The 14884-nt window shown below is 41.4% G+C and overlaps 1 protein-coding gene across 3 annotated transcripts in view; it reads left to right on the plus strand.

Moving 5' to 3' along the window:
* Window positions 1-10735, plus strand: part of Tbp (TATA box binding protein) — a 17096-nt gene extending 6361 nt beyond the window's left edge. The window contains exons 4-8 of one of the 3 annotated variants that reach the window (XM_006227980.5): window positions 973-1060; window positions 7099-7190; window positions 7758-7925; window positions 9058-9152; window positions 10010-10723. In XM_006227980.5, the coding sequence (XP_006228042.1) occupies window positions 973-1060; window positions 7099-7190; window positions 7758-7925; window positions 9058-9152; window positions 10010-10089 (523 nt within the window). In that variant the 3' untranslated portion in view covers window positions 10090-10723. The other 2 variants (NM_001004198.1, XM_063268389.1) reach the window with 2 other exon arrangements.
* The last annotated feature ends 4149 nt before the right edge of the window (window positions 10736-14884 follow it).

Below are 14884 nucleotides of genomic sequence, written 5' to 3' on the forward strand. Positions count from 1 at the left end.
AGGGGGAAATAGATATTAGAAAAGCAAAAACTGGCTACCTGGCTTTATGATTATGTTTAGAGAAAACTAGTCTAATAAAATTTAATTTTTAAATTCAATTTTGGGGGCTATTTTTGAGACTATCTGATTTGACAAACCTGGCTAGCATGGTGCTGTTTATACAATACAATTCTTAATTTTTTGAATTCTTGATAATTCTCCTACCTAAGCCTCCCACATGCTGGGTTGCAGATTTGCACTAATAAGTTTTTATTAAAAGTTCTAGGCCAGGTGGTGGAAGCCCACACCTTTAGTCCCAGCACTGAGGAAGCAGGGGTAGGCAGACCTTTGTGTTTTCCAAGACAACCTAGTCTACAGAGCAAGCTCCAGGATAGCCAGGGCTACACCGAGAAACGGGTCTCAAGATGAAAAGAAAAGTATTTCCTAGAATACTGGAAGAATGGGATACAGTGGCATGAAGCAGTGCTTTAGGCCCAGGTGGATAATGGTAATTTTTGCACGTGTGTACATGCACTTCCCTCTGTATGTTGGAGAATCTGAAGTGTTGTTTCTCAGGACACTACCCACCCTGGTTTTGAAGATGGGATTTGTCACTAGCATGAAGTTTGCTGGTTTGCTAAGCTGGCTTGTCATATGCATCCCAAGCCAAAGACAGTCCATTCCCGAGAGGCCCAGTGGATTGTCTGATAATGGTGTAATAGGTACCGCCTCACAGTACATTTTGAGTACTAAGTGAGGGTATCTGGTATGGGGCACCTTTTAGGGGCACATTTAAAGTCAGCAGGGTTTGGTTATGTTTTTTAAATTAAAGCTTGGTGAAAAACAATGAATTATCAATCTTAATCATGTTTTCTTTTCAAATTTCTTGTAGAAATATTGTATTCAAAGAAAAATCTTGGTTGCAAACTTTACCTAAAGACATTGTTTAAAAGTTATGTATTTTCACTTATCATATTTTCAAATTTCTTATAGAAATATTGTATCCACCGTGAATCTTGGCTGTAAACTTGACCTAAAGACCATTGCACTTCGTGCCAGAAATGCTGAATATAATCCCAAGGTCAGACCCATTTTCATGTATTTTATACTGTATGAGATAAACAGGAAATTCTTCCTAAATGTTGGTGAGAAAACTTGTATTGTGCTTGTTTCTTGATATCAGCCAAATGAGTATGTATCCTGCTTATCTTTAATGTTAAGTGCATAGGAAAAGGTCATTCTGGGATGTTTTCATTTGTTTGGGTTTCCTGTTTTTGCAGTATTGGAGTTTTAACCTCGGACCTTAATCACAATAGGGCTGTCCACTAAGTGTGTCCTCAGTTCTTTAACTTGTATTTTATTAAATACCTACTATACATGTGGCCTTCTAAATGTAGAAGTCCATACAATAAACTAAGTTTCTTTTTTTTTTTTTTTTTTTTCCAGAGCTGGGGACCGAACCCAGGGCCTTGCACTTGCTAGGCAAGCGCTCTACCACTGAGCTAAATCCCCAACTAAACTAAGTTTCTATACACTCACATTGTGCTGGGCACCACCCAGCATGAAGTTGGAAAACAGACTATTCCATTTAGATCCTGAAGCGTAGCTGGTGACATACTTGGAATGTCTACTTTAGTAGTCCTGTGGAAGAGTTGGCCATAGGTTATGTGGGTGGTAAAAGATTGGTCAGTAATAATTGTTGGCTACAAGTACAAGAAGTTTATTACATGTTTCCCTACCTTTGTATAACTTGTAAGGTTTTTTTTTGATCGACAAGATTGTCTTAGTTAAGGTTTTGTTCCTCTGAACAGACACCATGATCAAGGCGAGTCTTATAAAGGACAACATTTATTTGTGGCAAGCTTACAGGTTCAGCGGTTCAGTCCACTGTCATCAAGGTGGGGATATGGCAGCATCCAGGCAGGCATGGTGCAGGCAGAGCTGAGAGTTCTACATCTTCATCTGAAGGCTGCTAGGAGGAGGGAGGGTCTTAAGCCTGCCCCCCACGGTGACATACCTACTCCAACAGAGCCTCACTTTCTAATAGTGCCACTTCCTGGCCCAAGCATATACAAACCATCACATTCCATTCCCTGGCCCCCATAGGCTTGTCCAAACATATGAGTCTATGGGGTCCATACCTAAACATAGCATAATGTAAATACATTTAGTCCAACTTCAAAAGTCCCTTAGTCTATAGCAGTCTCAACAATGTTAAAGTCCAAAGTTCAAAGTCCCTTCTGAGATCCATCCAGTCACTTAACTGTAATCCCCAAAGCAAGATAGGAAACCAGCTGGGCAAACTTCAAACTCTTGCATCTCCATGTCTGATGACAAAGTGGTTTTGAGATCTTCAACTCCTTTTTCATCTTCGTTGACTCAACACACTTCTTTCATTTTTGGGCTGGTTTCACTCCCTATTAGCACTTTTCCTCAGCAGATAGGTCATGGCTCTGGAATCTTGATTATCTTGAGGTCTCCGAGGCAACTTCAGTGTTACGGCTTCTCGTTTCAATGTGCGTGATCCACACATAATCTTCTGGACTCCTCCAAAGTGCTGGCTTCACTTCTCCAGCTCCGCCCTCTGAAGCACTCTAAGCTCAGGTTGATCTATTCCACTGTTGCTGCTGTTCTTGGTGATCATCCCATGGTACTTGCATCTCTAATACACGGAGGTGGTCTTCTGCAGCTAGGCTTCACCAGTAACCTCTCATAGGCTCTCTTCATGGTGTTAAGCCTCAAATCCTTTGCATCACCCTTTCAGTCTCGGGCTATCAGCTGCAACTGAGGCTGCACCTTCACCAGTGGCCTTCCATGGCCTCTCACAGTGCTCAGCCTCAGCTACTCTTCATGACCTCTTCATGACTTCAAAACCAGTACCACCTGGGCGACTCTTACACATTACCAAGTACAGCTGCAACATGAGGTACAACCTTGGCCATTTCTGGAACGCACGCAGCTTCTTTGTGCTCTTAGAAAACACATCCCAGGGGTTGGGGATTTAGCTCAGTGGTAGAGCGCTTGCCTAGGAAGCGCAAGGCCCTAGGTTCGGTCCCCAGCTCCGAAAAAAAGAAAACACATCCCAAAAGAGTTCACCTTAGTGATGCTGTTCTCTTCTTAATCACCACTATTTCTTAGCTCCAGCTAACCAGCACAATTGTCCCCATAGTCTCCTGTTGACAATAAAGTCAGAAGCTGCAGAGGTCTGCTGCTTGCAGGAGCTGGAACATACCTCCCAGTTTCATTATCACTAGCTTCCTCTTTTCCACTCCTTCACTGGGTAAACTTGGCTGTTCTGGATCTTGCTCTGTAGATTGACCTTGAATTTGGAGATCTGCATTCCTGTCTCCTGGGATTGAAGGTGTACACCACCATGCCTGGATTTAAGCTTTTCTTCACTTAGAACTTGCTCTGTCTCATGTTGGTTTTGAACTCTGCTTGGCTTTATCTCCTGGGATTAAAGGTGTGCCTGGATCTAAATTAGCTGGGAAGGATCTTGCCCCAAAGTCCCCCTCCCTTAATCTGCTATCTCCTAGAACACAGGATTCAGATCCTTTTCACTTCCTGGTGCCCCTTTAATACTCCAACCATATATTTTGTATTTTTCCTTTCTAAGCTTGCTGCACTTGTTCAGATAGGTCATGGCTCTGGAATCTTGATTATCTTGAGGTCTCCAAGGCAACTTCAGTGTTACGGCTTCTCGTTTCAATGTGCGTGATCCACACATAATCTTCTGGACTCCTCCAAAGTGCTGGCTTCACTTCTCCAGCTCTGCCCTCTTCAGGAGACTTAACCAGAAAACAAAGTCTCTGCTGGGCTTTTTTGAGACTTTCTTTTCAGTGCAGTTAACATAAATCTCTTCACCTTAGCCTCTGGTAGACTCTTAAGACAGAGGCAAAAGCAACTCCATTCTTCGCCAAAATACCACCAAAACCAGTCTCTATCCTACATTCTGAAATTCTTCTCTGACACCTCTTGAGCCAGGTCTACATATTTCAGATCACTCAACAGCAGCAAAGTCCTGCATATTCCTACTAGGATGGCCCATTAGCCCCATTTATACCATTCTACTGATTTCCAAATCCAAAGTCCCCAAGTCCACATTCTTCCAAACAAAAGCATGGTTGGGCCTATTACAGCAACACCCCAGTCCCTGGTACCAACTGCTGTGAACAGGCACCATGACCAATGCAAGTTTTATAAAGAACAACATTTAATTGGGACTGGTTTACAGGTTCAGCAGTTCAGTCCATTATCATCAAGGTGGGGACATGGCAGCATCCAGGCAGGCATGGTACAGGCAGAGCTGAGAGTTCTACATCTTCATCTGAAGGCTACTAGTGAAAGACTGACTTCCAGGCAGCTAGGATGAGGGTCTTAAACCCACACCCACAGTGACACACCTACTCCAACAAGGCCACACCTAATAGTGCCACTTCCTGAACCAAGCATATACAAACCACCACAACAGCCTACTGTGTGTACCTGCACCAGTAGGAAAGATTTTTTTCTCTTTTTTTCCATAGGGAACATCTGCATGGCAGATGAGCAGATAGTTGTGAGGTCTAGATGGGGAGCTGCCTGGGTGCCTAGATGTTGAAAGAGAAAGCTAGGTTGAGAAAATTTGTAGAAGTTTCCTGAAATGAGAAGCATTCATCCAAGGACCATCTAGTACCTGTAAACCTATACTGTGGAAACCAATACCTCATAGATTCCCTTTAATAGAGGAAAACAAGGTGTGTGTGCGTACACAATCACACACATGCATGTACACATATATAAGTGTTATTAATGAAAAAGAAAAGGCAACAGAAAGAACTCAGAACAGCTACTGATAGCTGGTGGCCAGGAAGAGGCTAATCAGGCATTTTGTCCTTTTACAACTTGATAGGTCATTAAGGAACACACAGTTCTAGTTATTTGTAAATTCTTCAGACACCTGGAAATTTTCTATACTATAACCTGGCTGTTGGTCTCAGTACCCTAACCAGTTTTGCTGGGTTAGCCCCATTTCCTTCACCAGTGAATCTCAGTCCCCCACCCCACACCTTTCATATATTTTTAGTGGATATTGGCCATGAGAGCCTTTAGTTTCTTCTGTGGGGTGCCTTATGCATCCTCCTGTGAGCCTCTTGGCTTTTTATTCAAGGAATTAAAGGTCCACACAGATTTCCTTTATAGGCATTAGTTCAGGTCAAAAAGAAATAGACTGTTAGGAATGAGGGTGTGCTACATGAGCGAGAAAGGCCTCGAGGGCCTCAGATTCCTGGGATATAGAGAGCTACAGGAGAGAGGAGTTTGGTTATTAGGGGCTTGGCTTTCTACTTGACAAACAAGATCAGGTTATATAACGTGTCTATTGTGAAGTTGTGGTGCAGCTGAGTTTAGTGATGTGCATGCCTAGTTTGCATGGATATAAGATGGTAATAGGGGGTTCCCCATAAACATTCACTCAGAGGACACAGGCATCCAAAAGTATCAGGATTAATCAATCACCACCCACCCACCACACACACCTTGTACTTGGCCATAACTGAATATCTGTGTTTGACGATGATCAAAGGAAGGAGAAACTTATTCCACTGTTCTTAAGTGTCCTGTGTATGTATGTATATATGTACGTGTGTGTGTGTGTGTGTGTGTGTGTGTGTGTGTGTGTGTGTGTGTGAGAGAGAGAGAGAGAGAGAGAGAGAGAGAGAGAGAGAGATCTGTGTAGGCGTGGGTCCTGAGTTTCTGGGTTTGGAGAGGACTGTGTGTGGATTGTGCATGCAAGTAAGGGTCTCAGGCTGCCAGGTTCATTATTAGCAGAAGGGTGTGTTCATAGCCCAAACCAAGTGGAGTCCTAGGTTGTAAAGCTGTTCTGTATAAACACTACCTACCTTATGTTTCTTCTGTCTCTGCCTTCTGAATGCTGGAATTAAAAGTGTATGTCACTGTTCTTTGTATTATAATCTCATTAGCTGTGTGTCATCTTAAAACTGGCAGTGTAGCAGTATCTGGAGGTTGAAGGAAAGAATGGTCTTAAATACAGGAAATGTGGGGTCTATTTCATGTCCAGTTTTTTAGTTGAGTATAAGGCTAACTGGAAGATTAATGATAAAGAATCAATCGGTCACTGGTCAGTTTCAGCTAACCAAGTTTTTATTATTTTTAATATTTACAACTATTGTATCTACTTGGTGACCATTCACCCTTACAAAGATGTAGTAACCTCATCTCATTTTTGCTTGAAGCCCACGTTGTCAGATGAGTGTAGTTACCCTGCTTGCTTTGTGTTTCTATTTACTTTATTATTTTCCTTTGCATTTACTTTGAGTTTGCACAGATCTTTACTATTGAGGTGTGTTTCTTACAGTCAGCAAATGGTGGATTAGAGTAAACAATAGCCTCTGTCTTGTCATTAGATAGTTAAGACTATTTTCATTTAGAGCTGTTATTGGGAAACTATCTGATTCCTGAAACTTTGATTTATTTTTCTGGTTGGCTTTCTCTCCTATTCTCATTAGGAATTAGTTGCTTTTCTGAGTCTGACAGGGTTGATTCTTAGTTCTCATGTATTCATCTGTTCCTCATAAGATTGATTCTTACTCTTTCCTGAACTTTCATGTCTGACTTTTTTCCTTTGTGTGTAGCATTGCTTTAAGTATTTTCTGCAGTGAGATTTCAGTACTTGTGGGTTGCTTTAGTTGGACAAACTTGGGAAGTTCAAAAGAGAAGAAAGGAGAATTACAAAATGGTAGAAAGAAGATCAAGCATTTTAAAAATAAATGTAAAACTTTATAAAGAAATACAAAGAGGGGGCTGGGGATTTAGCTCAGTGGTAGAGCGCTTGCCTAGGAAGCGCAAGGCCCTGGGTTCGGTCCCCAGCTCCGAAAAAAAGAACCAAAAAAAAAAAAAAAAAAAAAAAGAAATACAAAGAATAGATAAATGTAAGAAAACGTTAAAAAACGTTTGAAATGATCCTGTTTAAGTTCATTGATAGGAATGTCTGGTGTAGTGAAGATCGTGTGGCCTGGGGCCTGCAGCACTGCAGCTTCGCTCAGTCACACAGACTCTTAGTCAACAGAAGAAGGCACCCTCCATTCACACCTTGTTAATGCTTCTTTCTGACCATTTCAGCGGTTTGCTGCAGTCATCATGAGAATAAGAGAGCCACGAACAACTGCGTTGATCTTCAGTTCTGGGAAAATGGTGTGCACAGGAGCCAAGAGGTATCCTTAAGAAATGCTTTGTTTATGGTGGATGAATTGTGAAAGAAAAAAAGGCTCTACTGTCCTTGTGTTACCAGGCTAGCACTTTTCACATTACTTTTGAATACTTTGCTCTAGTTACTTTGCATAGCTTTGGTGCCCCACACTCCCATTTTTTCTCCTGATCTCCTGTGAGATTCTGCTGTTCACATAAACTCTGAGTTGGAAAATCACAGTTTTATCCCATAGTGGGATCCTAAAAATGGATAGAGATTTGATGTAAAGGAAGATAGAATTTGTCTTCCTCAATAATAAACTTTACTAATTTTTTTGGTAAAAATGAAGTTTTCATGTCAGTAGAAAATATAGGTCAGAATGTGATCATGCTAATTGAACCACAGGCTACATGGAGTCCTTTAAATCCTAGGGCTTGGCAGTAATGTGCCAGATAGAAGGCTGAGTTTTGGTAGATTTATGGTTTCTGTTAAGGACACAGGAATAGTTTACTTTCCTAATTTAGACTCTGTTATTCGTCTAAATTATTCCATTAAGCTTCCGTATATAACTCACTGATTTTCCTTTCTGTAGTGAAGAACAATCCAGACTAGCAGCAAGAAAATACGCTAGAGTTGTGCAGAAGCTGGGCTTCCCAGCTAAGTTCTTAGACTTCAAGATCCAGAACATGGTGGGGAGCTGTGATGTGAAGTTCCCCATAAGGCTGGAAGGCCTTGTGTTGACCCACCAGCAGTTCAGTAGGTAGGTCTAAGAAGTGTGGGGAGGAGTTTTCCAACAGTCCATTTATAATCTTCTCAGGTATCATTTAGGATGAATTACACGTAAGATGTGCAGTTTCTAAGCATGTATGATGTAGTTGAAGTTAAATATTTGTAAACACAAGGTATTGCTACACTTGTGCTACTGCTCTCTCTCTACTGTTCTTACAAGTCCCATTTCCTTGTCACATGACACCCTGACTCTCTCACTGGAATGACTTAGTTCACTTCTGCTCACCAGTTGGTTAGTCAATCACTAGATGTAAATACATGAATTGGTAGTTAATTCCATCACTTTTCTCCTGGTGACAACATAGCAGCACAGTGTACAGATGAGCTGCAGAGGTGGACTGCCCAGTTTCCTCCTGGCCTTTCTCAGCCTGGGTATTTGCTTAGCATCCCTACTCATATCTTTATCTTGGCATCTGTTTCCTAGTTGCAGCCACACGCTCACCAGTACCCTCACACTCACCAGATTCCTCTTGCTCCATGTCCTCTGCACATGATACTTTTAATCCTGCCATATTGGGTACAATTTTCAACATAGAAACTCCTGTTTGAGTTTCAGGAGTTCGCTCATGTTGCTCTTCCTCATATAGACCTGTCCTGAGTTTATCTCCAGATCACTCCCAAGAAAGGCAGAACAAAGAAATCTGAGATCACTCTGTTAGAGTACATTAACTAGTGTTAATTCAGGTAGATGGTTAATGTTAATTTCAGATGTTAGAAAAACAGCTCCAGCATAGTTCTATTCAGGAAGGCGAGATGATTACAAGGCTGACTGTCACTCTTAGCTTAGGAATGAATAGTGAGGTATTGATAAGCTGCTATACCTAGACTAACTCAAAAGTGACTCTAAATAGCGATCAGACTGAGCATACAAGTCTTGTTTTCATCACAGAAAATCTAGAATCTGTGAAGCTAGCATTAAGTGGTAGGAGAGAACCTGCAGTCAGTAATTAGTCCCCATGTCCATGATACGTGGCTCCTGACTGGCAGAGGTTTTCTTCCTACACCTGGACTGCTCACTCAGTCCTTTCTGGCACATAGCCTCTTTGTATCTAGAAACACAAAAAACTGTTAATTTCTAACCTGTATTCCCATTTTCTTTCTAGCTATGAGCCAGAATTATTTCCTGGATTAATCTACAGAATGATCAAACCCAGAATTGTTCTCCTTATTTTTGTTTCTGGAAAAGTTGTATTAACAGGTAAGTTGAAAGGGAAGTGGTGTACTGAAACTGCAAAGGACGTTGGGATGGGATCTTCTGTGTTGGGACAGTTGTCTGCCCACTTGGAGGATGCTTTTGTTGAAGTTTTGCACCCCATCCTAACTTCATGAGAAGGGTGGAAGAGTGAGAAGAGCAGCTGCTATAGCTGTCAGCTACTTAAGCTCGATTGTGGCGGCAGGCAGGGAGGGAACACTGCCTGTTTTCAGTTGGCCCCTGCACTGAAATTATTAGAGTACAATTCTGAGATAACAAGATTGAAAAGAGTTCACTTGAACATCAACTGTTGGGAGAGTAAGGTTTCAGTCCTCAGTGCTTCTCAGCTACTATGTCACTCAGGACCAAGTATGGGAAGGAACTAGACTAGGGAGTGGATATTGTCTTGCTGACTTGTGGACCCTGGCCTAGGACCAACTATATAGTGAGGAAATGATGGTCTAGGGTGTTTAAAGGTCACTAGATGTATCACTTTTTAAAATACTAAGAAAATACTGTTTTAAAAACATAGCTGAAGAGCTAGCTGGACATGACCCTTAATCCTCCTAGCAATTGGAAGGCAGAGACAGGCCAGCCTGGTCTATTCAAGTTTTCAAGTTCCAGGACAGCCAAAGCTACAAGAGAAACCCTGTCTCAAAAAAAAAAAAAAAAAAAGGAAGTGTGGTAGAGGGGTGCAGCAGCTAGGATTGTGATAAGAGGATCCCGCCACTTGTTTCAATGCCATTTTTTGTCTTAATTGGGTATGGAGAGAACTGTACTTATGTTTTAAGGTAATGATGTTACTTTCTATTTTAAGATATGTTACTTAACCATCTCGTTTCTGTTCCAATGTGTCTTTGTAGGTGCTAAAGTTAGAGCAGAGATTTATGAAGCATTTGAAAACATCTACCCCATCTTAAAGGGATTCAGGAAGACCACATAGTTGTCTGCCATGGACTCCTGTCTCCCCTACCCACGTGTTTTTTTTTTTAAAACCAGTCAGTTTTGGTACCACTGAAGGTACAGTTGTGAGGACACTCAGTTACAGGTGGCAGCATGAAGTGACACTGTGTGTCCTACTGCAGGATACTAGAAAGGTTCCCTCCTCTGCACTGAGATCACCCTGCAGCATCACTGTGAGTTGCTTGCTCTGTGCTGCTACTTGGGCGGCACTGCCCATTTATTTATATTTAGATTGTAAACACTGCTGCTGGTGATTGTTGGTTTAAGGGACAGAACTTTTAAGTGTTCAAGCCACCTGTACAATTGGACTTTTTATTTTAACCTTTCCCACACAAGCAAGTTTTTATATTTCTACCAGAAAAGTAAAAATCTTTTTTAAAAGTGTTGTTTTTCTAGTTTGTAACTCTTAGGAGTTCTTTTTGTGCCAGATACATTCCGCCTTCCCAGTATTGCAGGACTGAATAGTGGTATTCATCAAAACAAATGACTGTACATACTTTTCTTTCCTGAGTACTCTGCACAAAAGTGCAGCTGTAAATTGTTAGATTTTTGTTATAAATGATACCTTGTAAGTCATGTGATCATACTGTCAAAGAAATTTATTTTAGATATAATGCCTGAGACCATTGTTTTGTTTGCTTGTCTGATTTTTGTATTTTTTGTTAAACATTTATTGTCTGGAGCAATGAGAATGGACATGCCACTGATTTTATGATCCCCATTGAACACCCTCGTGTCCTAGATAGTCCACCTTGCTTGGGATCTTCACCAAATTAGTTGTTCTGTTCCTTTTCTGGCCTTTGACAAAGCCTTGCCCAAAGTCCCATATCTTTTAAGAGACATAGGAGGGCTCTGAGTAAGTAATTCAGGTATAGAAATTGGTGCCCTATCCCACAGATAGCTTCTTCTCTGGGATAATAATTTTTGTCATGGCTGTTTTCTCTTGAAATATCAGGTAGGCATTTATAAAGCCTTAGGTTATTTTGCCGGGCATTCTGTCCTTTTTAATTCTAAAAGTACATTTTGCAGTTCCAAGTATGTGTAATCAGAAGGAAGTCTTTGTCTTCCTGGCCTTTCCTGTCTCCCCAGGGGGGTAACTTCCAGATTAGTGAGTGGGTGTCTTGTAACTCTTCATCTTCCACTATATTATGACTGAGTTCTCCAGTGTGCTGCAGGCAGGGAGGGAACACTAGTAAGTGACTGTCAGGTGGCTTGAGTGTCCTGGAACTTTGGGGTTACTAGAGTACTGTGAGACAAGACTGAGTAGAGCGCCATTGAATGCCAACAGCCAGGAGAATAAGGCTTTAGGCCTTCGTGCTCACCAGCTACCCTGTCCCTCAGGACCAAGTATGGGAAGGAACTATGGAGTGAGTGGGTGGGGTGGGTTTTGCCTTACTGTAAGTGTGGTATGGTGATGATGGACTAGAATGCTAAAGTTACCAGCTGTGTTGCTTTTATAATTTTTAGTGTGCAAATCCGTCCTTTGGGGATGCTTTTCATCTCACTTTTGGAAAAATACTGAAGCATATGTTCTCTTGTGACTTTTGTGCAGTCAGTGTATCAGCTATACTTCCACAATGCAATGTTATATCTTCTTGGATACCTTGATTTGGACTATTCCCCTAGCGATGGTAGTACACAGTTACACAGCATTGAACCAGATATTCTTCTGTGTGTGGCTTGAATACATACATAGATTCCTATAGCATACTTTTACAAGAGGAATTGCTATATTATAGACAGCTTATGTGATTTAAATTTTGACAAATCAGTACTACTAGATTTCCACCCCCACAGAAGTGTACGAAGTACCCTTTCTTGCACTCCCAGGCATCACTGAGGTCAGTAAGGTATGGACTATTTGGAAAGACATTATTCAGGGTTGGGGATTTAGCTCAGTGGTAGACCGCTTGCCTAGCAAGCGCAAGGCCCTGGGTTCGGTCCCCAGCTCTGGAAAAAAAAAAAAGACATTATTCTAGTATTTCTCTAAGACCATTTCCCCACGGTTTTGTTTTTTTTTTTTTTTTTTTTTTTTTTTTTTTTTTTTTTTTTTGGTTCTTTTTTTCGGAGCTGGGGTCCCGTTTCTTTTAAAGTTTTATAATTCTTTTTATATAGGGCCTTTCCAATTCATAAAAGTTAATTATTTCATCATGATTTCCTGTTTTGTTTGTAACATGTTAAGGGAAAATGCTGATGCATATTTAACTTTTTCCAATCTATTTGTTGAAGGTTTTTTTTACTACTACTAAGAGTTGATTGCATTTGAACCCTAAGTTCTAGGCATATAATAGTTGAGTAGTAGTAATTTTGTTTTTTCTTTCTGGTATTTCAACATTTCAATGGCTGGGACTTTAACATACCTTGTTTTTTGGTTTTTTTCGTTTGTTTGTTTGTTTGTTTGTTTGAGACAGGGTGTCATGGCTAGCGTTGTGTAACCCAGGTGGCCATGAACTCGGTGATTCTGCCTTATTTTTTCAAGTAACTGGGATTATAAGCCACTAAAGCTCACCAAGGTCTTCATTTAACCGGTTCTGTATTATGCATATCCTTTTATCCTTACTGAGGATAAGAACACAGGATCTCATGCTTGCAGGGAATGGCCTCTGTAACTGACCTGCATCCAGAGTAGAACCCTAAGCATGTACTCGAATAGAATGTTAAGTGTAGATACCTAAATGACACATGCAGCAGACTTTTTGAAACTGTGATTGTCTTAAAGTAACATGACCAAAAGCAACTTTTGTGGAGGAAAGGGCTTATTTCAGTGTATAGTTGTAGTCTATGAAAGAATCCTCCTTGCTGGCTTGCTCAGCCTTCTCTTTTTTTTTTTTTTTTTTAAAGTTTTTTTATTTTATTTTATGTGAGTACACTGAAGCTGTCTTCACACCAGAAGAGGGCATTGAATCCATTACAGATGGCTGTGAGCCACCATGTGGTTGCTGGGATTTGAACTCAGGACCTGTGGAAGAGCAGTCAGTGCTCTTAACCACTGAGCCATCTCTCCAGCCCTCCGCCTTCTTTCTTATACAACCCAGGACTACCTGCGCAAGGGTGGCAGCACCCACACTGAGCTGGGCTTGCCCACATCAGTCAAGACAATACTCCCCAGACTTGCTTACAGGCTAGTCTTACAAAGCATTTTCTCAAGATTCCTTCTTTCCAGTTATGTCTAAATTTGTGTCAAGTTGACAAAAACCAATGAAGACAGTGGTTTTAGTGAGTAGGGATCTTGCTACCACTAGTCTAGGCTGATCAGGTACTCAGTTTGTGGTCCAGGGAAGCCTTCGATCTGTGGACTTCCAAGATTGACCTAGATGTACTCAAGTATGTGCCTTGATGGGTACATTCATGTCCACACTGCCTAGGGATATCCTCAAATAGCAGCCCTTGTCATTTATAAGTGCATTTACTTTTAAAAGCCCATAGCATTTAGAACTTCTGTAATACATTCTGAGCAGACAGCATTGCTGGTAATTTGGGATGTGAAGCCACACTCACATCTCTGTCCGAGTCTTTTCCTGAGTCATTGTTTCTACATGTTTGCCACTAACTGATGCAAATTCCTTCCACAGCTGTGGACTATACTACTAGTTCTATGTGGTTCTTATCAAGTTCCTCAAGTTAAAATGAACAGCATTCCCCACTTAAAAGTAGCTTGGTAATTACAAATGTTCCCCATAGAAATCTCTTAATGATCCCATTTGTCTTAATATACAAATAGGTGGTATGAACTCACAGGCCAGGACTCTGTATATGCTGTAGTCAGAAAGTCAGTGTTGTAGAGTATGATGTGACCTCTTAAAATTTTGAAGGCTGGCTGGAGAGATGGCTCAGTGGTTAAGAGCACTAACTGCTCTTCCATCAATTCCCAGCAACCACATGGTGGCTCACAACAATCTGTAATGGGATCCAAAGCTGTCTTCTGGTGTGTCTTAGTCTGGATCTCTGAGGTTGAGAATTCACTTTTGAGTGACAATGAGAAACATTAACATCTTAAGATCTGGCCAGTGCTTGGCAGTGTGTCATATGGAGTACCCCACACTTGAAAGATGGCCCAGGCCCTCTTTTTACTCAGGTTACTGCTTCCAGGGCCAGTTTCTTCTCTGTTCACTTTCCTCTGTCAACCTGTGAAGACAGTTTGTGCAAAGGGAAGACAAGGGTCTAGTTTGTCAATCTTCTATAAGCAGTTCCTTGGCTTTTCAAGGTTAGCTCTGAAGTAGGGTCTCAGATCCAGGCTCCCACCATCCCTTGTACTTCTAACTTTACTGGCTGCTTCTTTGTCCTACTTGGTCTGACAAACCTCAGTTTGTCTTTGCTCTGTACCAGACGGACTTTGTCTACTTCAGTCTTACCTACCTCTTTAACTGTGGAAATTTAAAGGTGGGGAAATGCTGTGGGTGTGGTGGTTTATAGGAAATAGATGTGTAAAGCTTCCCTTTCCAGATACTCTTAAGACTTTATGTGTATGTTTTGTGTATCTGAGAGAGTTATGCCACATATGTATGCATGCCCACAGGGGCCAGAAAAGAGCATCAGATCCTCTGGAGCGGGTGTTACAGGTAGTCGTGTGCTTCCTGATGGAGCGCTATGAACTGAACTCAGGTCCTTTGGAAGAATAGCAAGCACTCTTAGTAACGGAGCTGGAGAGCGGACTGAGAGTTAACTGAGCCCTAGCTATTTTTGCAAAAGACCCAGATTTGACTCTTAGTCCTCACCCAGCTGCTCACAAGTGTCTTAATTCCAGCTCCACAGAACCCAATATCATCATTTGGCCT

Source organism: Rattus norvegicus, chromosome 1 (genome assembly GCF_036323735.1).
Source record: "Rattus norvegicus strain BN/NHsdMcwi chromosome 1, GRCr8, whole genome shotgun sequence".
Classification (NCBI taxonomy): domain Eukaryota; kingdom Metazoa; phylum Chordata; class Mammalia; order Rodentia; family Muridae; genus Rattus; species Rattus norvegicus.